Source organism: Nothoprocta perdicaria, unplaced genomic scaffold (assembly GCF_003342845.1).
Source record: "Nothoprocta perdicaria isolate Ctin4 unplaced genomic scaffold, notPer1 scaffold_261, whole genome shotgun sequence".
Lineage (NCBI taxonomy): Eukaryota > Metazoa > Chordata > Aves > Tinamiformes > Tinamidae > Nothoprocta > Nothoprocta perdicaria.
The window spans coordinates 240828-265332 of NW_020455490.1; the positions used below are offsets into that span (position 1 = coordinate 240828).

Here is a 24505-nt window from a genome sequence, read left to right on the forward strand (position 1 = left end):
TTATCATATCAATATTTGTCAGTGTTTTAATTTAAGATGTATATTTTCTGCTTATGTGAGAGCTTCATGTTTTCTCTTGGCCTCAGTTTCAGAGTTTTTAGATTTCAAATGTACATATTGACAAATGCCCCAGAGGTCAAATCCCAGCTTACTAATGTCTGAAATCTCATTATTTTTGTACAAGTCTCATTAGTTTAAGACCTAACTGATGATTTTTTATGCTTAGGCTTATTAAAACTGACAATAATATAACCAGTGTAAAGCTCTTTTTTATATAAATAAGTAGTTATAAACAACATAAGCAATTACAAGTAATATAAAGACTATTTTCATTACTTCTATGACTAATGTGATGGGATTTTCCCTGCAGAAGGTTGCTTACAAGTCGGTCACAAGCAGATGTCTTTGCAGAAGCAAGGAGTGTAAAGAGGAGACACCTTCGCTCCCTTCACTTGGTTCCGTTACCAAAAAAAAGAGTATTTTACATCCAATGGAACAACAACTTTGTTGCACTGAGTAAATAAAAATAAATTTTAAAAGTCCATTCCACACATTCCACCCTCCACATGGGTGACTTTCTATCCAACCTGGATTGGTTCCTTCAAGTAAGTTTTCTATAGAGTCCAGTTAGTGTTTGTAAAACAGGGATCTTTGTCTTAGCATTTTTTTGCTTGAGAAACCGTTCACTCGTTTTCCCTTTCAACTATTGCACCTTCCTCGGTTGAGCAGCAGTCAGAATATGATGGACTCAGGTATGGACTCTAGCAGACTGAAGGGAGGGAAGTTTAGAAACTTAAGAGATCTCTTGTATGTTGAATCAGTATTTAATTACATATCAATACAAAATATTAGAGAACATTTAACTAGGCTACTTATTTTTTGCGATGTTTCTCTTATTATGGGGGGGTCAATGATGTGCCCCTCACCTCTGTAAGGGGCAGGGGAGTAGAACAGATACAACCCAAATTCCTACCATAAAAATAAGCAAAATAAAATCTTTTTAAAAAGGAAGGAAGGAAGGAAGGAAGGAAGGAAGGAAGGAAGGAAGGAAGGAAGGAAGGAAGGAAGGAAGGAAGGAAGGAAGGAAGGAAGGAANGAAGGAAGGAAGGAAGGAAGGAAGGAAGGAAGGAAGGAAGGAAGGAAGGAAGGAAGGAAGGAAGGAAGGAAGGAAGGAAGGAAGGAAGGAAGGAATAGGAGCAAAGGACACAGTCCATTTTCCTGGCTGCAACCCCTCATTGAAGGTCACCTGAGCAGAATGTACCCTGATAACAGGTGACAGCAATAACACTGTAAATTCCCTTCCTCCCAGAGAGGCTCAGAGAAATTTGCTTTTTCTTGGTCTGTCCTGAATGCTACAATATTGGTACTTGAACAACTTCATAGATTTGTGCACCGCTGCAGACCTCCAATTAGTTTAAAAGTTAAACATATGACTGCTTGCTGGAACAAGACCTTTGGGCACAGATTGCCTTTAGGCTGGAAGGTTAGCAGAGAAAGCTCAAGTTTTGCCAGTGCAGAGATTTGTAAGTCCTCTGGTGACCAAAGGCTTTGCTTCCACATGTTAATGGAAGATGGGAGTCATAAGGTAAGCTGCACCATTTAGTAACTGAATCTTGGACATTTGGGGGAACAGAAATACTAATATACTAATTTTCCTACGCTGTAGTGGTAACTGAAAATCAACATCGCTCCAAAGATACTACTGATACCTTAGGTAAGACTGAGGGAGCTTTAAGTGAGCCTTTTTATTTTCAGTGATATGACTGCAAAATATCTCAAGCAACAGTTTCTATGTGCTGTTTAATTATCCAAACATAAGGACTGAGGTGAGTTTTCAGAACCCTGAAAAATAGCASAAGTAAGAAGCTGGATAACCCAGGTCTCTTTCTTCAGCCCCTCTTTGAAGATATCCTAGAACCAGGTTAAATTACAGCTGAACAAGAAATATATAATAATCTAATTAAATAATGTATAGTATATTATTTATAGTATTGCATATGGTATATTATTTATATAATGTACACTATACTATATAAATAAGAAGTGAGATAAAAAATAACTACTAAAAGTATTTATGAGCAATCATCATAGATAAAGGATAAACATGTTTGTTATAGTCCTTGCACTGTGAAACACATTTATAAATGCATTTAGTACATTATATTAATTAAGCAGAAGTATATGAAAATGGGTGCAGTCATTGCCAAAATAATAGGTGTTGACACTAATGACAGAAAAGAGGGCTACCACAGATGAAAAAAACTTCTTTGGTCAAAATTAATTTTGGAAAAGATGSTAAAGGCTTCTACTGTAATAGTCAATTATATCCTGAATTTCTAGAAGATGAGCTTTGATGAATTAAGAGACCTCACTACTGAAGTCAGCTGGGCTGAGAAGTGCAAATGATGAGGATAATGGAATTATTTTAAATGAAGGAGATAAAAGTAAGCAGACTGTGTGTCTCAAGAAAGTGGGAGAAATTTTACAGAAAGGCTTCAAGGCTAGTTGAATAAATAACCATAGCAGAAATCAAAACATTTACAAAATGGAAAAGAGGACTAAACACAAAGGAAATGTTATCTGAAAGGGAAGGACGAAGTGAGAATTGCCAAAAGTCCAGCTGAGTTCGACTTTGAAAAAGATACGAAAAGCAAACAACAAAAACCTTCTTCATGCCCGTAAATAAAAGAGAATAAAGAAAGGACTGTGGCTGCGATGGAGTAAGGACTGGGCAGAGATGGAAGATAATCCTGGCGCAAGATAAACTGTGTTCTGCTGTCAATAGGAAACAMATACTTTAGCTCAGTTTCTAACGAGGACGCTGACAGGGAATGTGAGAGCAAAGAGAGTTTAGCTAAATGCCAGAATGTACGGAAATTGATGGTKAACTGGAAAACAAACAAAAAAGTAGATGCAAAACTTTATTATTAAAATAAATAAATATATTTWTTTAAGGCACTCTCTTCAAGAAAGAGCCTGCCTCATCGCCACCCCACTGCTGAAAAGAACTGGGACATAATGTCCCAGGTTTAGCAAAGGATCCCAAACCACCTAAAGGCTGGTTAACACCAACACCAATGTGGTCCATTATTATAATATCTAGGCCTCTAGAACATACATAAACTAAAATCAGGTACAATTCAGGCCAAAACAGAAATTCTTAGCCTTTTTATTTCATTTACCCTTTCAAATTGTGATTGATTGATGATTCTATTTACTGTTTAATATTTAAACTAAACTTTGGGTGCTTTCTGTAGTTTAATGCTTTTAGTAAGACATGATATTTCATAACACTCTGTGAGYATTACTATTCGATATATATGGGATTTTTATAAGGTTTATTTAATCATCAAAGGCTGTCTTTTTTGGGGAGGTTGTCAGAAATTGCCATTTGTCAGTAGCTGCATAATAGTACTACTAGAAATATCGGTTAAATCTGAACTAACTGCAGAGGAAAAGATAATGGCATCCTGAAAAGGATCTCACAGGGGACAGTTCTATTTATTTTTCTTATTTAACTTAGAAATATATTTGTGGGTTGTAGACAAATTCATTTAAGTAGGAAATAACCATACAAACCACTTGCAATCACTATTTTGAGCTAATGGTAGCTCGAGTTACTGAAAAATTGTTGCTGCTTGTTGCTGTAATAAARCAATCCAAAATTTCTGCCGTGTATGAACGCCCAGATTTGCTGAGCAATTCTGTGCCATGACTTTTGGCTCGCTGAGAAGTGAAGCTGGCTGGGATCACTCTCCCCTCCGTAAGCAGAAATCTGAGAAGCGGGGCAAGAAAGTCAAAGAGGGAATRGAAGAGCAGGCCAGGTTGGCACTGTGAGAGATGAAACGTCTTTTCTGCCTTAAAAACAAGGGGAAATGTCTTGAAAGTCATGCATTTTCTGTGCGTACAACTGCCTCTGTAGCAACATGGGTTTATTTTTCTTTTCTTTTTGCAGCCACCGTGGAAAGGACTGAGCAGGACAGCAGAAATGCCCCTCCTCACAGTCCATGGCAGTTTCTGCTGCTCGTTGGTCACACGCAGGGATTGCACCGAGTTAGCGTAACGTAACCTTTACATAAATATTAACAATGAATGTTCCCCTTCTCAGCAACGAGCGGGATCTTTGCTGCCCATTGGCTGGCAAACGYGCCTTTATTCCATATTTGAATCTTATTTACTCTGGCAAAGCCTCTCATGTATGTTGGCAGCTCGGTATGACTTGGCTGCCACAGCTCATTGCTGCAGCTCGAAATAGCTGCTCCAAGCGAGGAAACCTCTGGACAAGGAGYATCCTCCGGGGAGGCATTTCAAGCTCCTGTAGCCTCTTGGTGTTACTAGGAGAGCGTGAAGGGACTGGGTAAGGGTGCAGAACTCATCGTCGCCCTTTCCTTACAGTAAAACAATCATGTTACTCATCTCGCTCTCTGGGATTGGTTATTTGTTCACACCCAGCTCGTCCTAGTCAAGAACATGCATAGGAGCAAAGAGTTCTTCGTGCTAATTTTGGTTGCTCTGTGGCTCAGTAATCACAATGTAGAACAGTTTTTTACTAAAGACAAAATCCTCTCGTGCATGGGACAGCGTATCTGGCCAGATAGAGCYTCTTGCACCATCAGATTACTACAGAGGAACTACATAATAAACAATTTTTGGCCCTGTGCCTCACTATCATACGATGATCTCTGGTCTTCCTGCCTTGTTAGCCTCTCCATATCAAATGTTGGACTAATTTTATTACATGAAATTGAAAGTGGTCCTGGCTTCATGCAACTCCCTGGACATCTATTTTCAAAACGAYGAGTCCTTCAGCTCCAGTTCTAGCCCTTATCTCTGGCTAATCTCTGCTGTAAACATGAATTCAGCTGCCATCTTTGCAACAATGACTCACAGGACTCCCTCTAATCCACAACAATCTCTTTCTGTCCTTTGGAAACTTCAGCCTCTGTCTCTCTGACAATACTTTGTTCATGTGTAGTTGTCAGTCAAGCTCAGAAAGTGCTTCCAGCTTCTCCTGCATCCCTCTCTTCCACCCATTTGTCTTCATCCTTGAGCAATCTCTCTTGATGGCCATCAGCTTTAATATGAATCTCTTTTCAATCGTTCATACTCATTCCCAGTTGTATGTTCTTACCTTGCTACTTCTCTATCACGCTGAACAAACTGCTCGATGTTGTTTTCAAATGCTGTCCTTGTTTCATCTCCTTCAGTGTTGAGATCATTTTGCTCYTCAGAGGAGCAGATCATAGCAGGCTGTGCAGTCATTTGCTAAACCTTCAAACTAGTACCTCACAATGTTCCTTATGTTGTCCCTCATACTTCCTAGAAATAATAATTCCTGGAAATACTAATTGAATTATTCATTTTTTTAATATCAGCCTCTTATGCAAGGTCTTAAAGCTATTCATGGTGCAATTGGTTTGTCTTCAAATCAAGAGACATCACTCAGGGCTAACACATCAGGCCCAGACGGGACTAGGAGTAGAGGTTGGCACCATATGGGTGGAAGCTGAAGTTCTGAGCAGGAAAAAACAAGGGAATCCCCAGTTAAAGAGGGCAAGCAGGAGCCTGGCCAGACTTGAGGACACTCGGGCATCTGCAGTGCAGGGCCAAGGCAGGTGGTGAGACCGCAGGCCCAGATCAGGAGGTCACCGACTCCCTGTGAGACAGCATCCAGGAGCAGACGGAGTCGCATCTCATCCATGTCGTGGCCGGAGCRGTGTCATGCAGGCTGCCAGCAAACAGAAGGCAGGAGGTAAGACCAAGCACCCTGACTGAAAACCGGGGTATAACAAGATTAGGAACCAATATTATGAATCCAGATGCAAGCATGCGGAACTAAAAGTAAACGGGGAATATGGCTGGGAGGGTCCCCAAGCTCTCAAGGGTGCCTTTATAGGCACTTTCAGCCTGATTAACCCATCACGGCTATGGAAACAAGTGGTCCTGCTCTCCCTGTCGATAATTTCGTGTGCGTGCCCAAGCACAACTGCTTATTTTTGCCAGCACAGGCTCTTATGCAGCTGGGATGTGAACTGGCTTGGGAAACCTGTGCAAGGTAAAGCTGATCATGATTAAAAACTATTAACCATGATTAAAACCAAGTAGTTAAAATTAACTCTGATGCAGTTCACTACCCAGCCAGACAAGTGCTCACGCTGGCGCAAAGCAGGAGGCAGAAATGAAAGSCTGGGAGAAAGCAAGGAGGACCTTGCCTCTTTTCGGTAGTAACAAGTTACACGGAGCTAATGACACCAAGCGAAACCGTGGGCTGTTTCCCTGGCAGCTCGGGAGCTGTGCTAGGGGTGCAGGCGGCCGGTGGCACGCTGCCAAGGGAATGAATCACATCCAGCTGCCTGGGGAATGACTCACGGTGCTCAGTGAGTCACGGTCCCGTTCCCGGAGCTCGTGGGGCTGCTCCTGGTGGCTGGAGCCCCTGCTGTCCGGTCCGGCTTCCCTGGCCTGGTGGGAGCTGGTCGCTCTGCGCCAGGCCGTGCCTGTCCACACCGTGCAAGTGCCTGGGGGCAGGCGCTGCTATTTGGCCTGCGCTTAGTTCCTAGCAAGGGTTTCCTTGGGYAACGCGCCCAAAACTCACGGAAAAGAAAAGGGTTTTTCTTTTTTTCTAAAAAGAAAAAAGGGCTCTAAAACTATTTGGCTTGCACCAGGCTCTTATGAGGAAGGAGAAATGCGAAAAGCTGCCTTGCCCCGGGCAGAGGTGCCCGCTYGCTACCCGCACACGTGTGCGCAGCCTTCCTCTTCCTGCGGCCCTCGTCCCCGGGAGACCCTCTCCCTCCGTCCCTCTGGCCTCGTGCTCCGTCTGCCAGCGCAGGAGCTCCATGGGCTCCCGTGTGCCTATATGGAGGGGCACATGCTCCTCTGTGTGGATGAACGGCTGCTTGCCTCTGGACCACGTGCGTGGACGGGATAGCGAGCTCCTCCATGGGACGAGGGGGGCTCGGTTATCTTTGGGAGCCCAATCAAGTCTCCCCACTATTAGTTAAGACTACATATTAAAAAAATACTAAAAAGAAAGGGAAAAGGAAGAAAAAGAGGAAGAAGAAGCAGAGGAGCAGAGGCAAAGACGCTATTGCAGCTTAGGCTCAAAAAAATGGTTTTATTTTCGGATTTGCTCCCCCTCTGTGCACGGTTGCTCCGGCGTTTTCTTCCCGCCTCTCCTCCTGGCCCGGTTCTGCCCTGCTGTCCCCTCAGCCCCCACGCTCGCTCGCTGCCTCCCGCCGTATCCCGATCCCGGAGCCCCGGCTCGCGCTCCAGCTCCGCCACCCGCGCGCGCTCTGGGCGGGCTGCAGTGGGTAGGGCCGGAGGAACCGGCATATCCCCTGACGGGCGTCAGCGTCCTCCAATGAGACGCGGAAGGAGGCGGGCTCAAGCGGCGGCGGCCCAATGGGAGGGCGCGGATCGCCATCGCCGGCTGCCGGYGCTATAAAAGCGGCTGCGTGCGCTGTCGCCCCTCGCTTACACAGTATGGCCGGCGACATTAGCTAGCGCTCGCTCAACGCTCTTCTCTGTAACAGGGGAACACACGGACTACAAGGAACCGAACCGAACCGCATCGCCTGCCCGCCCGCACCCTCGCTCGGACTGTAACCCTCTCACACACGCTCACGCTGCACCCGCCGCCACGCACTCCGCGTGGTTTTCGCTGGTTTTTTTCCTTTAATTCCTCCTTTTTTTTCTTATTTTTTTAAATTAATACTAAGAAAAAAAAAATCCTTCAGAAGGTGAAACCCGCCCGGGACGGACTGGGACCCGGCGGCGGCAGCGCGGCCCGTGCAGCAGCAGCAGACGGTAGCGGCCGGGGGCGGTAGTTTGGTTGTCGTTAATTTCTGTGGTTGTTGGTTGCCGAGTTGTCTCACCATGAAGGAAAACGGTGCACACTTCTTCGAAGGGACCGAGAAGCTGTTGGAGGTGTGGTTCGCCCGGCAGCAGCCCGCGCAGCAGGAGCCGCACCAGAGCAAGGGCTCCGGCGACCTACGCACCATACCCAGGTCCGGGAACGGCCGGCGGGGCGGTGGGGGCAAAGGGAGCAGCCGTTAACGGCCGCGGGGCGGGGGGAGCAGCCGTTAACGGCCGGCGGGGCGGTGGGGGCAGAAGGGAGCAGCCGTTAACGGCCGGCGGGGCGGTGGGGGCAGAAGGGAGCAGCCGTTAACGGCCGGCGGGGCGGTGGGGGCAGAAGGGAGCAGCCGTTAACGGCCGCGGAGCGGTGGGGGGAGCAGCCGTTAACGGCCGCGGGGCGGTGGGGGCCGGGGGGAGCGGCCGTTAACGGCTGCTGGTGAATGGCCGGCGCACGCGGGGCCGGGCGTGGTGGCGGGGGGGCGGCCGCCGGGTAATGGCCGCGCGCGGGCTGGTTCCGGGCGGGCTCCGGCGGTTGGTGGTAACGGGCGCGCGCGCGAGCGAGCGAGGCGGGCCCGGCCCGCGCCGGGGCCGCCCTTTTTCTCGCCGGGGCCTCCGTGACAGCCCCTGTGCCGCGCGGCGCGGGAGGGATGACCTTCCCCTGCCCTCCGCGGGCCCCGGGGCCGGCCACGGAGGCGGCCGCCGTCCCTCTTGGCCTCCCTCACGTGCGGCGCGGCGGCGGAGGGCGCTGCGCGGAGGCCATTCCGCGTGCGGCGGTGCCGGCTCGCAACATGTGGCGGCGGGAGGCGGCGCGGGGAGTGTCGTAGCGGCGCCCTCTTCTCTGCGCCGAGCCCCGCGGGCTCGCTGCGGCCCCGGGCCGGCGTCTCGTGGCGCCGCGAGCCGCGCGGGGCCTTTCACGGCAAGCAGGGCTGCCGCTTCCCGCCGGCCTAGGGAGGAGGAACGTGAGGGAGCTGCAGGGAGAAGCGGCTCGGAAAACCCCGGCCCTCGGGCGACCGGCTACCGTTTAGGGCAGGCGGTGTGTGGGAGGTGGGGGGGGAAAGGGACCCTATTCCCGGTTCGTGGATGCGATCCTGCCCTTTCCTGTCGGGCTGAGGATTGATGGTTCCCTCCGGCGGCGCGTAGCCGAACAGGTTCCCGCGGGGGAGGCCCCTGGGACATGGGGGAGTCCTTTGCCCGCCGGCGGCGGCGCGGTGGCACGGGAGGGAGGCGAGCGACGGGGGAAAGGCCCCCTCCTCCCGCAGCGTGTGGCTGGAGCGGCGCTTTCCACGTGAGGCTCCTGGCTGCGCTCCCAGCTCGCGCTGCCTCCTTTTTTTTCCTCCCATTGAGAAGCCGAGGCCAATGAGCGGCGGGCGCCGCGAGGGGGAGGGCCGCGCCTGGCCCCCAATGGGTATCTGAAGAATGTGCTGGCGCCTCTTTCGCTACCACCCAGGCAGGGGGAAAGGCCCGAGGCCCGCGGAGCTGCGAGCGCACACGTGTCCCTAGCTCTGTCCTCTGTGCGAGAGAGCGGGAGCTTCCTCCTCCTGCGGCCGCTTCGTCTTTGCGCGCACTGTGTGCCAGTGACCTGCCGGGGCATGTATTGGCCATGCCCACCATGCATTTAAAAGATGGAAGATGCGTGGGGTTTTATTTTTTWTWTTTTTTTTTTATTATCACTTGCTGTAATGGCACAGTAGTACTGTTTGCTTTGGAGGGAGACAGGCAGCTGGCTGGATGAATAAATTGTGAAAATGTAAATCGTCTTGACTTGCAAAAGGGAGCTCAAATGTAGATCTGCATAAAATGATGCTCTAGTACAGATGCCCTAGAAGGGCCGGGAGTGTCAGGGTTGAGAGAGAACAGGGAAGGTTGCTGCATACTTGAAAGATGAAACAGTCTGCTTGGGAGCTGTGTGTAAATTGTGTAAATTTGTAAGGAGGATGAGATTGCTATGTGGATTTAATAGATATATTGTGATGTATTTAATAGGTGTAGGTGTAGGAGAAGGTAGACCTACCAAGACATAAAAGGCAAATTTGAAGAGTATACCTATGTTGTCATTATTTTGAGTACAATTGTACAAGTCTTCATGTTCAAATAGCACCTGGAATTTGGTGTTTGAGTATATTCAAATTTTCCTGTGTATACCAGTGTTCTCTGGTCAGAGTAAAGCAGCTGTATTCTGAGGGGTTGGCTCTCTGCAAAGGCAACATGGAGGGGACATGYAATGTGTAGTAATGATAGCGGTTTCACTTAACAACATGCTTATCAAAATAAAGTAACATGCCGTTTCTCAGCAGATTTTCTATGTGTGTATCAAAATTGAGATCTTTGGGTATCTAACCCTATCAAGTGGGCGGATAATTTTCCTTTCTTGAAACAATGAATATCCCCTGTTGAGGAAAGCACTTGCAAAGGACTGGAGCACATGTAAGACTAGCTCACACGTGGGTGAAGCTGCGTTTCTGCAATGCTAGAAGCGCTGCAGAACATGTTTAGCTCAGAGCTACTCTTGTCATGAAGTAGCTTGCTCATAACTTTGTGAATCATGAAGCTTCCTAGACCTATTTGATGAGAGTACTTGGAAATGGTCAGATGTGATAATACATTTCACTGATATCCAGTGGTTTGGGAGATACCACAAGGCAAGAACTTGCTTGGTTATTGGCCAGGCCATCCTGTAAGAGCGATTGCTGCTGAAATGGTATGTAGGCTGTTGAGGATTCCTGTCGTGTGACTTGCTTAAAGGAGGATTCCAAAAATGTTTATTTGACTTGGCATTCATATATTTGTGTTTGAGTACACAGAACTTCTAGTTTGGCGTTTGTATTCTGCAGATGCTTTCCTAGATGACACGTTCATGCGCTGGTGCTGTGCTTGTTACCTTAGACTCATATTTATAAAACATCAAATTAATTTTCAAACTAGTTAATAGCATTTAATGGAATTGTAAGGCAGGTACTGCTGCAAGTTCCATTACAAGGCTTAGATATGACTGTAAAAGTTTTAATGAGGTAGATGCAAACTGTTAACCATTAAACATGGGGTCTTTAACACGTTTTCAGAGCTGTGAGCAAGCTTTGAAGGCCTTAGTGTTAATTGAGTCTTAATACAAAACTTTAATTGGAGATGCTTAATTTCAGTGGAAGGGTCTGAAAAGTCTGAAAGCTGTTATTAACCTGTAAGTTCTTCAGAAACATGGTGGTATTTCTCTTGGTAACAAATGAAATTTTCTGAACATTCTTTCAGAAAACGAGATGCCAGAGCTAAACTATTGTTGCCACTACAGCAGGATAAATGAGAACTGAGATTATCTTCTTTGTTTTGAGCTTTACAAATGCAATATATTCTACTATGCTTATTGCATAAAGGCAGTTGAATAAGCTAGTTTATGTTGAACGGAATTTAAAATCAAAGCTGAAACTGCAGAACAGCAGCGAATTTAAAGTCAAGTTGCAAACCAGTTGAGCTTGCCTTTTGTAATACCTGCTTAGTAGTGAAATGCTAGCCATTCATCTGCTGAATGACTAAGCTGATGTTCAGAACTAAAACTTTCCATGTTGCATGTGCTTTGCTAGGGATTAGGTATTTTAAAGTCTCTTAAAATAACCCTGGTTACTTGGGGAAAAAACTTCCAGGTATTGGACTTGACTCCTTGCAACTATTGCCAAGTAGTCTTGAAAATTATTTGGATAGTGTTTCAAAAGATTGATGTATTTTGTGCTGGGACCTTTAGTGAAGGTGTTAAGAACACAGACACTGCTTAGCTGGTGAGATTTGAGCTCTTTGTTCATTTATTAAACAGTTCTGCAAAAGGTCYTGCAGTTGAAATAGCAGCAAGTGTCTGAAGATGCCTATTCTACTCATTTTTCAAAGTGGAAATACCTTTTTTTTTTTTTTTTTTTTGTGGCCTTAAAATCATTAGCTTTAACTCACATGTAAATCATGTTTGCTTAAAAATAGCTTMAAGTGTTAAAGGGGAGTGGGGGGTTGCTGAAAATACTTTTTCTTTCTTTGTGTGCAGAGAAAATGTGACCTTATACAAGTATATTTACAACTTTAGATCATATAGTAATGGTTTCAGCTTCCTCCAGACATATGGTTGAGATAGTTTTAAGTAATGTGTCTTTGCACTTTTTTGCCTATTTACTGTAAAACTGCAGAATATTGTTTAAATACTCTTTTAAACAAGTTCCAGAACTTTTTAACTAGTATTTGTAAAGATACTGCTTGCTTGAGGTGACTCATATAGAGATACAGAGATTAATTTACTGACTGAGGGGATTCCTTTATGAATATTTTTTGATACTTAAATAGGCAGATACAAATGTGTAGTGGTATTCTCAAATGGAAACCAGGTTTTCTGTAGGTTTATGGTCTGTTAACTAGGTCATATTTTAGTTTTCATTATTGATCAGTCTCTAATTTAGTTGCCCTCTTTGGTAACAGATTCTGAATAACCCCGACTTGCGAAAAGCTGTTGATCAGAATAAACAATGATTTTAAATTCTCAGCTTGAGACTCCCACACTTGCTCTAAGTGAAAGTCAACACACTTGAAATATCATACTACTACTTTCTGAACAGAAAGGTGAGTGATTAGAAAAGCAGATTCGTAAGTTTGTCTCAAGAGAATAAATATGGAGATTCCTCGGCTTAATGCCTAAGGATAGATAATTGCTTTTCAGATTGTCATGTTTGACATCACCTGATTACTAATGTACATTTGAAGTCAAGAATCAGTTAAGCTTGTTTCCGGTTGCTGAGATGTCTCCAGCTTCGGAAGCAAACTCAAATGAGGTATGGAATAACTTTATTTAATCTGCAGGTGGAATATTGTCAGTATCTCCACTAGCCCGGATCACTTCCACAGATGTTTCCAAACCTCCTGAGAGCTTGTTCTGCCTTAAGATGAAACCTAATACTTAATACTTTCAGAAGCAACAGTATTATTTGCCCAACCTGCTAAGACTTTCCTCCTCCTTAAAATGAAATCAAACCTAGAAAATGTCTACTTGAACAGAACCTTTCCAATCCGTTTTCATGATGTAAKAAACATAACATTGAATTTATTCATTAAATCTGGTCTGTTTTTTTTATGGATTGTCTACATGTAACTTGATGCCTTAGCGCGCGTGCGCTCTCGCTCTCTCTCTCTCTCGTTGAACTAAAATACCTCCGAAGTCACTTCCACTAGTGACTAGTTTGTGCAGTTGMTTTTCCCTCAGTAAAATAAGCTTACATTGTTCCTTCAGCTGACGCTATGACTATGCATTTGCAATGTTAAGACTTAAGCTGACCTTCAAGGTGCAGAAGTACAGGCTAATGATTCCAGAATTTATGAGCCTACCAGCTTGTTCAAGAATTTGTATTGAAAGATGCTCTTAAAATATAAGTTTGTCTTTTAATTTGCTTCCTATTTATGTACTTTGTGTGAACCTATAATGAGAGAACGAGAACAGTACAGTAATGCTCAATATGGAAAGACACCAATAGGGCATTATCTGCCTTTGCTGGTTTAAAACTAGGCACTGGTRCAGTCAGATCTGATACAAGTCCTGGAAATAGTTGACTTGTTCTGCACTGTATGGCCTGAGTCAGCACTTGGTGTATCTTCTCCCGTCTCTCACCCCTCGTCCCTGTCTCCTGCTCTTGAAGCTGAAGCAGTGTTAACTGCATATTTTCTCACACAATGAAGGTAGGAGGCCACGAGCCATGTTCTACTCTCATGCCTGTGATTTTTTTCAGGCCAAAGCCATGGGTAGAGCTGCTGCCTGGGACTTGAAAGGGGAGTGGGAAGCATTGTGCCAGGATAAGGGCTTCTGTCATGCTGTACTTGACAGAGATTTTATGTGGAGATGAAAATCTGGAATGCCTCAATTTATATGCAAGAACTAAAATGTTCCCCCTACCAAAACTYTCTCTTAGAAATAAGAATACTGCAAAGAAGCTCAAAACTAGTTGAATATCAACCTGTGTGCTTGTAACACTCGATTGTAATTTTCATTATTTCCTTAACTCTGCTACTTAAAGGTCAAGAGGTAAAAATGCTTTTTGAAGATAAGGTTTAGTACTTCAGTGTCTGCCAGATTATTGTGGTTTTCAAGGTTTTTATAGCCTAGTGCAAAAGTAGATGAAACTCGAATGACAGGTGTACAAAATCTTTGAATGCAACATGTAATGCCTTAACTTGCCCTAATGTTTCTGAGCCCTAATGTTCCCCAAAGGGCTCGTGTTTCCTTAAATGCTTTGGGTGTCAGGTATGTTTTGTCTTTTGATAAAAGAATAAGACTTAAAGAGTGTCCCTTTTTTGGTCAGGCACCAAGGATGTGTGTACTGTGCTCTGTACACCGATCTGTACAGTATAATRATGCAATTACAACAAAGTTAAATGGACCTGTCTGTGCCTGGACCTGTCATTATTTCATTGTTGAAGTAATTGGGTGYCACAGTGTGTGGAGGAAGGATTCACTTTAGCAGGGGACTCTTAATTTTCCTTGTAGGTAAACTTCTTTACAGGAAGTACTGCTTGGAATCATTTCTGTGAATGGGGTTTTTCTATTCAGGTGTTTTTTTTATAATTCAAGGCTGTATGTATATCCCTGGAGATTCCGTAGGTTTGAGATAAGGCAAATGCAGATAGTCCTTCTGTATGTTTATGCTCAGAGTACGTAGGGTGTATAGTCCTTGTGCATTCTACAGATACTGCTGAAGTCAAATTATCCAGCTGCCAATGTGTTGTCTAAACTGTGTGTGAATGTAATGCAAGACAACTTGATTACAACAGTCTTGTTGCCTGTCTTTACATAAAGCTATGCATAAGTCTTTTTTAATAGTTGTTTGATCTCTTCAGTTTCTAGTGTCTCATTCTTGGTTGGACTAGCATGTCACTAGCCTTTTTATGGTTCTGTTTTCTGTGCTGCTTCTAGGTCTTCTGCAACTGCAGATTTCAGCCCTATACCTAATTGCCATCTGTAATAATAAGTATAGCTAGAGCCTTTTTGTTTAGTAGCCTTTGACTTAACATGCCATGCTGTAGTGCAAGTAATATGCTGTATTCATCCTCACTGCTGGACTAACTGAACACCAAAATTGCTACCTCTTGTTCTAATAAGTTTCATGACAAGCTTAGACTGAGACATCTAGTTCTGCAGTAMAATAATGCTTGTGTGGACGATTTTCCTGAAGTGCTGGGGTTTCCACTATCTGGCCAGATAAGAAACCTGTAAAGAGTAGATACTGCATGTGCTTTTACAGTGCCTGAGATGGTTATAATTGGTTCATTTTGTTCTTGTTACAGGAGAAGTGCAAAATCAGTAGTAATAAACAAATGGCCTACTGAAACTTAGCATTTGGTAATATAAGGGAACTGTGCCTCGGCTTTAAGAAATGCTTTATAAAAACACAGGATAGTTCTTTAATGTCAGACTACTCTAAGTAGCGATRTTAGGAAATGAGTTACTCCATATCGAACACAATTAACGTGTTACCTAGTTTTCATCAGAAGAGGAATCTAATATAACATGAAAGGAAAAATCCAGGGGCTGGCAAATTTTTGCAGTTGTGCTGTAGTTTCCAGAGAAAACTCATGTCCTTCTTCTGTCCCCTTATCACCAAAATGCCTACCTGACTAGGAGTACTTAATGAAAGCATTTTAGAATTTCATACTGTCTGTTTCTCTGGAAAATCCTGATAAACATGAAAGGATATCTGAAAGGATACTTTGAGAAAAGTATTTCATCAGGGTTCAATGATTGAGCTGATACGGAGAAACTCGTTTGCTTTTTAGTACCCAGATGTACCGTTCAGAGTTTATAGAAATCTGTTCAGTTGTACTCCTAGTTATGAGGGATTTTAAGGTGCATAGGATTATTAAGCAAGCTTTTTTCCAATGGCTTCTCTCCTATAAAGGGAAGCTATGCAGTAAATATAATTTCAACACCATTTTTGCAGTGATGTTTCACTTTTGTCAACTGACAGTTTTCTAAGGCGAGAGACATTTAAGTTCCAGAGAAATCCTGTGGACAGGATTAACACCGAATGCTGTGGCCTGAAGTACAACTGCAGAGCTGGGGTGGTGTGAATAAAGGCAGGACTGATCCCTCAGAAAGGATTAGGCTGAAACTTAAATGGGGAGCTGGGCCGGTTTAATAACTTGGTGCTGGGAAAATAGAACTGTTGTCATTATTTCCTAGCTGTAAAATCCTCTGCCTTTATCAGGGTACATGTGAGATTCAGGACTTAGTCTTGCATTTAGAAGCTTGTTTCTTGAYGTGTGTATTTGTGACACTTTGTACCAGTGGATTTTGAGAATGTAAATATTTGAGAAATGCCATTGAGAGCTAGAAATTGAATAATGCATTGAGTGGCAGTTCCTGTATGAAATCTTCAGGTAGTTTCAGAAGAATTCTCAAACTTGAGCGCATGAAAGGGGAGGGCAAGGGCTGTAAACCTGCCTGGACTATACTTTTAACCTGTTCTGCAGAAAGATTATATTCTCTTAACCTGTCATTTATTTCAAAGCAACTTAAAGTAGGAGCAAGAGTTTTAAGGAAAAATAAATCTAAAAACCCAATTTGCAAAACATTAAAATGCTTTTTCTATATGTAGAATTTATAGTATGTAGCTTACAATTAGCACGCAGAAGGTGAATTTAGTTTACATTGTGATAGGAGGCAGGTACCTCCTCATTCTGTACCATAAGTTAGAAAATTACACTGTAGATTCATTCAGTAAAGAAATGGGGTGACTTAAAGGGAAGTGCTGATTGTTTAAGTTTTCACTTTCATTTACATTCTCAAATCTTATTTACAGAATTGAGTGGGACAAACTTCTGGAGAATGTGCATTGTTTGATCATAAGTGTGACAAAAACTGACAAACAGGAAGCTTATGTACTCAGGTAAGTCGCTAGCTTAATCTTTTAGTCTTCAGTAARTAAAATAGCTGAACTGATAATATGAGATCCATTTGGCTGAAAATCTTGGATTATGGAGATCCTGCTCTGTCAAAATGACTGCAGCTTGCAAGGTCTGATAATTACAGTGCTCTCACAGTGTTCACTAACAGAAATGTCTTCGTAGTTGCCAATGGTTGCCCTTAATTAAAAGATTAAGGGCAGGACTGTAGTGTTTTTGTATYGGATACATAAGACCTATTAACAGATTGTTGGATTTTTGCCTTGTGGTAACTTTCCCTGATTAAAAGGTTATTAAAAAATACTATTAATCCACCAGAATAGTGCATGGAAGTGTCATTAAGTATCATTTTAGACCAGCAAAGACTATACAGATGCAGCTTTGATGCAGCTCTGAATATTATAATCAGATGGAGCAACTTTGAGCTGAGGACATCTGTAAATATAGTTTTCCAGAGACCTTGGATTCTGTTGTCTCATTCTGCAGAGTTCATCAAACAGCTTTAACTATATATTTTTTTGGGGGGGGGGACTGTTCCTGACCATCTTTTTTTCCCCTATGTGAACTTTACAGAGACATAGGCATTCTCTGCTTTATTTCATATTAAAAAAAAAAAAAAACTTGTCTATTTTGTGTGTCTGAAAGCTTTTGATGGCAAACTTGAAGTAGAAGCAAGCTAGTGAAAYTGCTGAATTCTGTTTACCCTCAGCTTCATATTTTTAAACATAACTGAAATGTAACTAGTTAACTATGTAGTAAATTAGATGACCTTTCCCTTTTTAAACAGCATTCCAAACAGCATTAATACCTGAGGTAGACTGTCCTTCCCATTGCTCAATCACTTAGTGAGAAAACTTCAGTATGTGTGCAAGTCTTCTGCATACAGTATTAACTACAGTCCCACTGAATTGAAGATCAATATTTAAATATCTAATGCATAAACTCTAATGCATAAGGGTATGTTATATTGCTGTAGTCCTCCTAGTGAGATTTCCTGTTCCTATGGAGGGGTGCTGATTTACCACTTTGCAGTGGTCAGCTTGCCCGGAAGATGCAGCCAGCCCATTCTGTACAGCTCTGAGACCTTAGCGGGATGGGGAGAGGGAAGCTGATACTTATCAGCTTTTTTAGCTGAGCAAGTTGTCGTGCTTAAGACCATGTTCTGCAGTGAAGAAAATCAGGGGCTTGTCTGTATTGCATACCTGCTTAATGACATTTTTGTTTCTAGACTAGTTTGAGGTAATATAAAGCATGCAGTCCCTCTTTCCTGTGCTGTATCGCACTTGCAGCTAGAGCAGCTATTTTATCCTCTGAACGGTGGAGATTTGTTCTGCTGTCTCACTAGCTTAGACTTCATTCCATACACAGAAGAGAGGAGAAAGCTGCTTTAACTGTAGGGTAGTAGAGTATGGAAAGCTCTTTCTTAAGCCAAAGATAATTTTGTAATGAATGCAGTGTACTACCAGTATTGCCTGAAACATACTGAAAATGTGTGCAAAGTGTCTGTTGAAACAGCTTTCCTTGACAACTACTGCTAAACTTCTGTCAACACTGATGTAAAGTCTGAAGTTAGTTTATTTTAAGCTGTTTCCATTGATTTGTATGTGTGTACTTCATTCAAGGGCAGTGTCAGCAGGCTAAACCACAACTGTACAGCTGCGGCTGAAACTTGTGTTGAGCCAGGGCCACATTCTCGCCTTAGAGTTGTGTTAAATTTTGCATCGTTGCTGATAGACCCCTGAGTATAAGGCCAGAAGCCTTAGGTGAATTGTCTGAGCTAAAACTGGTTAGAGGTAAATGTCAGGCATGTGTTGAAATGAAGTTCAAAAGTGCCAAGTATCATAGTCTTAAAAAGAGATCAGAGCGACACTTGACAATGTTGGCTGGAACTTATTGATCTGATAGGCACTTTTTGCAAGTGCACGTGTTATAATTTGAATGCTCATTTAAAATAATAAATTTGACTGGGATTAGAACTAAGATCTTACCGTTCTTTCCTAACTTGCTTTATAGAGGACACATCTCACTGTTCTCACTTTTTTTTTTTCCTTTAATAGTGAGAGTAGCATGTTTGTCTCCAAGAGACGTTTCATTTTGAAGACGTGTGGTACCACCCTCTTACTGCAAGCACTGGTTCCCCTGTTGGAGCTTGCTAGGGAGTACAGTGGGTTTGACTCAATTCAGGTAAGGTACTAAAAATGTCACATCTTCCTTAAATACACAGAATAYTTTATTAGTGTTTTGAATTCACTCATCTAATTCTGAGGCTTCCTTTGTTTATGGTTTCTGTAAGAAGTTGTGTATAAGATCGTTTGCTCTGCCACAGAGTGTAGCTTTCTGTTTGCCTCTTAAAAGATGCTGATTTACAAATGTGACTCTGCTGAATAAGGCTACTTAAGGGCAGATTTCCATCTGCCCAGGTTGTCAGTCTGAAGTTAATGGAGTAGTCCTGTGGAAAACAAACATCTGCAGCTTACAAATTAAGCTAGGTTTAGCAATATGACTCTGAAATGGAAGATAAATTACAGGGATCAGTGTTCTTAGAGTGAAAAAATGTCCTGTGAAAGCTTCAGGAAAGAGCTAGAAGATATGAGTATTTAGTATGACTTTTGGCTTCAAAATGGGTATCTGTTTTCAATATCTAAAGTGTGTGTGGTTTTGTTTTTTAGAGCTTCTTTTATTCACGTAAGAATTTCATGAAGCCTTCCCACCAGGAGTACCCACATAGGAATTTCCAGGAAGAAGTAGARTTTCTTAATGAAATTTTCCCAAGTAAGTGTGTGAAACTTCAGTGCGTAGCTGTGTTAAGGGTTTGTGTGAAGCCAGAAGAGACAAGCAGTGCACTGTACGTTCTGAGTGCGAAGCCACCCAACAGTCCTTAGGAGCTTCACAGCTAACACAGTTTTCAGCAGCATAAGAATGAAAAGCTATATGTAGTTTTCTGCATTTTGACACTTTTGTCAAGATGAAACTTTACATAATAAAATRAACACAATCCGTTGACAGAGGTAGTAGTCTGTGCAATTCTATTCTATGTAGTAAATAAGAGTCCAGTGGAATTCTCAGGATCACTGTACTAAATGGCAAATTTATATAATAATAATAATAAAAAACTTCTAAAACTAAATTTCCTGGAAAAAAAAATCTCTGAAATAATATAAAAATTGAAGTAATCTGACATACTTGAAATCTTAAATAGATGCTTGCTGAAATTCCTAAATGGATGCTTGAGTTTCTGAGGTGCTAGGATTTCCATCTGTGTAGTTAAAGCTGTCTTCTGAATGTCTTCATGGTGGGAGCTGAGTTGGGATAACGGTTTAAGTTAAATACCTGCTTACTTGGTACAGATATTAACTGTATCAGTGAACCTCTTAAAATGTTCTGTGCATGATTTGCACTGTCTCTGTGTAAAAGATTGACCTTATATTTAAAGAGTCAGCTGTGGTGTATTAACTTTAGACCTTTTTGTCTTAACTAGATGGAGCAGCTTATTGCATGGGACGTATGAATTCTGATTGCTGGTATGTATGTGAGGACTTTGAAGGTTTTGGGCCATACAGTGCAGCTTAGCCTGCTGCTGCTAATATTTATTACAGAAGTGACTTGTGCTTTCTGTAGGTACCTGTACACCCTGGATTTCCCAGAGAGTCGGATATCCAGTCAGCCTGATCAGACACTGGAAATTCTGATGAGTGAGCTTGACCCAGTAGTTATGGACCAGTTCTACATGAAAGATGGTGTTACTGCAAATGATGTCACTCGTGTATGTTTGCTTGAAAACTAAGTATTTTGGGGGTGGTGGATATTGGGCAAGTAAATGCCTCACTTAGCTTTTAATRTAAGTTTTATTTTGTGGCAGAAAAGACTTAATAAAGAGTCAGATTCCCATTTTGGAGTTTTGGGGGATAAAATGTGCTTGACTTTAGAAGACTGGGGGAAATAAAAGTTCGCTTTTATTGTGTTAGTGCTCTAACTTGTTGAGATGAACAATGCTTTATTGAGTGAGTGTTTTCTCTTCTGGAAAATGGAGGAGCAGTAATTCAGTCATTTTAGTAGTTTCCATAGAAAGATGGATATTACAAGAAGTAAGGCTTATACAGAGGATAACTTTATTCCTTTAGCATTCATTATCAAATTGATGGTTAAATCATTTTGATGGTTAAATCACTTTGTAGGGGAAATGTAGTTTAGTTGTCAGGGGGAWATTAAGGTATAATCAGAACTTGACAAGCCCATCTTTGTCTCCTTTCCTCACAAACTTCATAGAAGCTTGTTCTATGTGAACACATCTCACTGACAAGTACAGTGACACTTTCTGTTTACTGCTCGGTGCTTTGATTCTCCCTGCTGTACTTGCTGTAAAGCTTTGGCTGTAGCTCAAGTACTGTATGGGAAATCAAAATGTTTGGAATTGCTCTTAAGAGTATGCTTGGAATTACTCTTCAGCGAATAAGGAAGTCTGCTCATGCTTTATAGCAAATGTAAACAGCCTTCATTCATCTTATGGACAATGGTTGTACAGAAGCTGTCTCTGACTTCAGTTGCAAGAACARTTATGCAGTAGAAACTCCCATCTGTGCTCTCTAGAGAATTTACAGTCTGCTTCTGGACCAGATAGTGAAGTGTCTGGTAACCAACAGAACTGAGCACTCAGTCACTGGTGTAAGTGGCAGGATGCCAAGCTTATTTAGCTTATTTAGTGGTACAAATTGATACCAACTGACTTCCCTCCTATCAAAAGAAATCTGATGTCCCGTCTCTTAAGTCTGTGTTCGTTCTGTCTTTGAGATGACTGTAGACATAAGTGCAAGGACTCATGACAAATATAGTGCTATAATTTTAACTTCTCTTTCAGATGAGTGGAATTCGTGACCTGATACCAGGTTCTGTTATTGATGCTACAATGTTCAATCCTTGTGGGTATTCAATGAATGGGATGAAATCGGATGTAAGTTCTACACTTACTGAATATTTGTTTTAAATTTAAAATACATGTAATTATTGGTGCTAACAATCTTTTTTCTTTTTTTTCTTTCTTTTTTTTTTTTCAGGGAACTTATTGGACTATTCACATCACTCCAGAACCAGAGTTTTCTTATGTTAGTTTTGAAACAAACATAAGTCAAACCTCTTACGATGATCTGATTAGAAAAGTTGTAGAGGTTTTCAAGCCAGGAAAATTTGTGACAACCCTCTTTGTTAACCAGGTGAGTTTTCAGTTAGGCAGAAAGTCAGCATGTCGTCTCCTGAAGTCAGGTTTGCAAGTAGACAAATGAACGATGAAGATTATTCTCAATTGGGTTTCAAGTTTTTCTTGTTGCCTCTTGTTTTCTTGCTTGCCTCTAAATTTGAGTGATAGCTACTTGGGAATGTGAGTGTTTTGGGCTGATGTCAGGAAAAGCTGAAAATACTAAGATAGACTAACTTCATAGAAAGTCATTGAAAGTCATTGGAATGTTTGTATAGGCATCGGTTCCTTGCCTTTTCCTGATCTGRCCACAGCTGTCAGTTGTAGAAGCTTGACTGGTAATGCTGATGCTACCAGCCAAAAACGGATAGAAAAGCAGTAGAGTAGTTAAAGAGCTTACAGCGCTTGGGATTGAAACCTCCTGCAAGGTTTCCTCCTTGCAAACCTCTTACTTTCATGCAAGAATTTGGAGCATGTTATTAACAGTAGCGCCCCCCTCCCCCCMAAAGTACCTAAGAAGTGTTTATTGCATTAGTCTATCTATGTCTTAATGCTAAGCTTAAACTTAAACTTCACTTSTTTTCTAGAGCTCTAAGTGTCGTACAGTGTTTTCTTCTGCCCAGAAGATTGAAGGGTTTAAACGTCTTGATCACCAGATTGCCCAATTCAGTGATTACAACTTTGTTTTTACCAGTTTCACGAAGAATCGCCAGCAACAGCACAGTTGATTAAGAATGAAGAAAAAACGCAAAAGGAGATCCCATAGAGGAGGTGGTGGTTGCTTTCTAGTTGATGATTCGGGGGGCCAYGCTTTCCACTCCCACCACCTTGTAGTTGTGGAAAGCCCTAGGTGTAATCATAGTATAACCATTTTGAATTGTATGCATTATTATATCCAGGAGTTAGATATCTTGCATGAATGCTCTCTTCTGTGTTTAGATACTCTATGCCACTCTTGCTGTGAAATTGAAGTGCATGTAGAAAAATCTTACTGTATGAAACTTTACAACACATGTAAAAATGATTCAGGTAGAATTAAACACAGCATAGTTTTTCTCCAGGTATCACCAAAAATTCCCCACAGACAAGGCTTTCGTCCTCATTAGATTTTCAGCCTCAACCTACTTGCTGGGACAGTTCAGTTAAATTGTCACCAGTGTTTTTCATCTATAGTGTGATTTCAGTCTAAAACAGTTTTTGACAAACTTGTATGATGATTTCTAATGAAACTGATTCCTAATTCACACTTTCATGGTTGGAGAAAATTCTTTCACTTACTACAGTTAGAAATTGTTTTGCTTCTACAGGTGGTTTATTTTTTTTTTTAATCACTGACTTTTTTCGTGCTCTTACCAAGCTTCCAGGAGTTTGTTCAGCTGTGCTGTAGCACTGGGCAAATGCATCAGCCTTTCACCCTTCAACTCGGGTATAGTTGCTCATGCAGGTTAAACTTCATCTTAGCTTAATGCTCATTTCTCTGTCCGCACCCCCCAAGCTGTTGCGTTGCTAACAATGGCAGAATTTGAAGAAGGTCCAAGACTTGAAAGGGGAGAGCTGAGTCAGGGCACAAGTGCTTTGGCATTGTTGTGTGGCAGCTTTGCAAAGTGCAAATTCATATTGGCACCAAACATCTTTCCTAGGCACCATTTATGTTTTCTCTCTCTCTCTCTCTCTCTCACACACACACACACACACACAGACACACACACACACACACACACACACACACGGTACTCTTATGTGCTGGCAGGTAGGTCTAGCAAGAGTGCAGTTTGCCAGGCTGGATAGGTTGAGTGTGTTGATTCTTCTCAGTCAAACTTACAAATTGCCACTTCTAACTGTAAAAAGACTGCTTCTAAACTGGTCCAGTGTCACTTCATTTGTTGTTCCAAGCAAAGCTAATGCCTCTATCTTGTGACAGTCTTGTGACATTGTTGTGCATGTGACTTACGTTGTATTCGAGTATTGTGACTTCATCTGTTTTTTCCTCCTAATTACTGCAGTGGTTCCTCTTACTGTGACTTGAGGGCATTAAGTGCAGGTGTAGAACACAAACTGTCTGGGACACCTGGGCAGAAGTGAAGTAGAATGCTATTCATAGAACATGAATGTGTGATTCAGAGTCACTTTAATGGGTATTGACTAAAATGCAGGCTTAGCTGAAAGTTTGCCAGCTCTTCTATGTTTGCCAATACTGGGGGATTTTAACAGCTGTGAGACCAGCAAGTTGGTAACTATAAAACTGAGATTTTCTTCCTCTTGTCCTTGCAACGTTTTGACTCTCTCTGGGTTGACGCAGTGGTTGTTTTGTTCCTTCCGTATTTATAAATGAAGCACTTTTTCAGTGCTTCTAAACTAAAGTCTGCTTGGTTAGAAATCAAGTGGTTGGAACATTTTTGATTTTTTTTAAGCATATTGTTGATTGAAGTTCTTTGACAAATGTTATCAGTTATGCTGTAAACGGCACTAACGCTTTTTGGTATTAATACTGAGGACCAACATTTCAGTGATTTTTGTTCTTAAACAGTGTCCCAACTGATCCAACATTTGTTGGCT

General features: G+C 42.4%; 1 protein-coding gene and 1 long non-coding RNA gene across 2 annotated transcripts; both read left to right on the plus strand.

Annotated features, from left to right (window-relative positions):
• Positions 1–1336: 1336 nt before the first annotated feature.
• LOC112948464 lies at positions 1337–4758 on the plus strand. Its single transcript, XR_003249624.1, has 2 exons — positions 1337–1585; positions 3956–4758. It is a non-coding gene; the product is annotated as an uncharacterized LOC112948464 (long non-coding RNA).
• Positions 4759–7810: 3052 nt separating this feature from the next.
• On the plus strand, positions 7811–23457 carry AMD1 (adenosylmethionine decarboxylase 1). The gene is made up of 9 exons (XM_026040694.1): positions 7811–8003; positions 16659–16745; positions 18819–18945; positions 19431–19533; positions 20240–20282; positions 20380–20524; positions 21617–21709; positions 21813–21968; positions 22537–23457. Exons 1-9 carry the CDS (start codon positions 7873–7875, stop codon positions 22675–22677), a joined length of 1026 nt encoding a protein of 341 aa, XP_025896479.1. The 5' UTR covers positions 7811–7872; the 3' UTR covers positions 22678–23457.
• The last annotated feature ends 1048 nt before the right edge of the window (positions 23458–24505 follow it).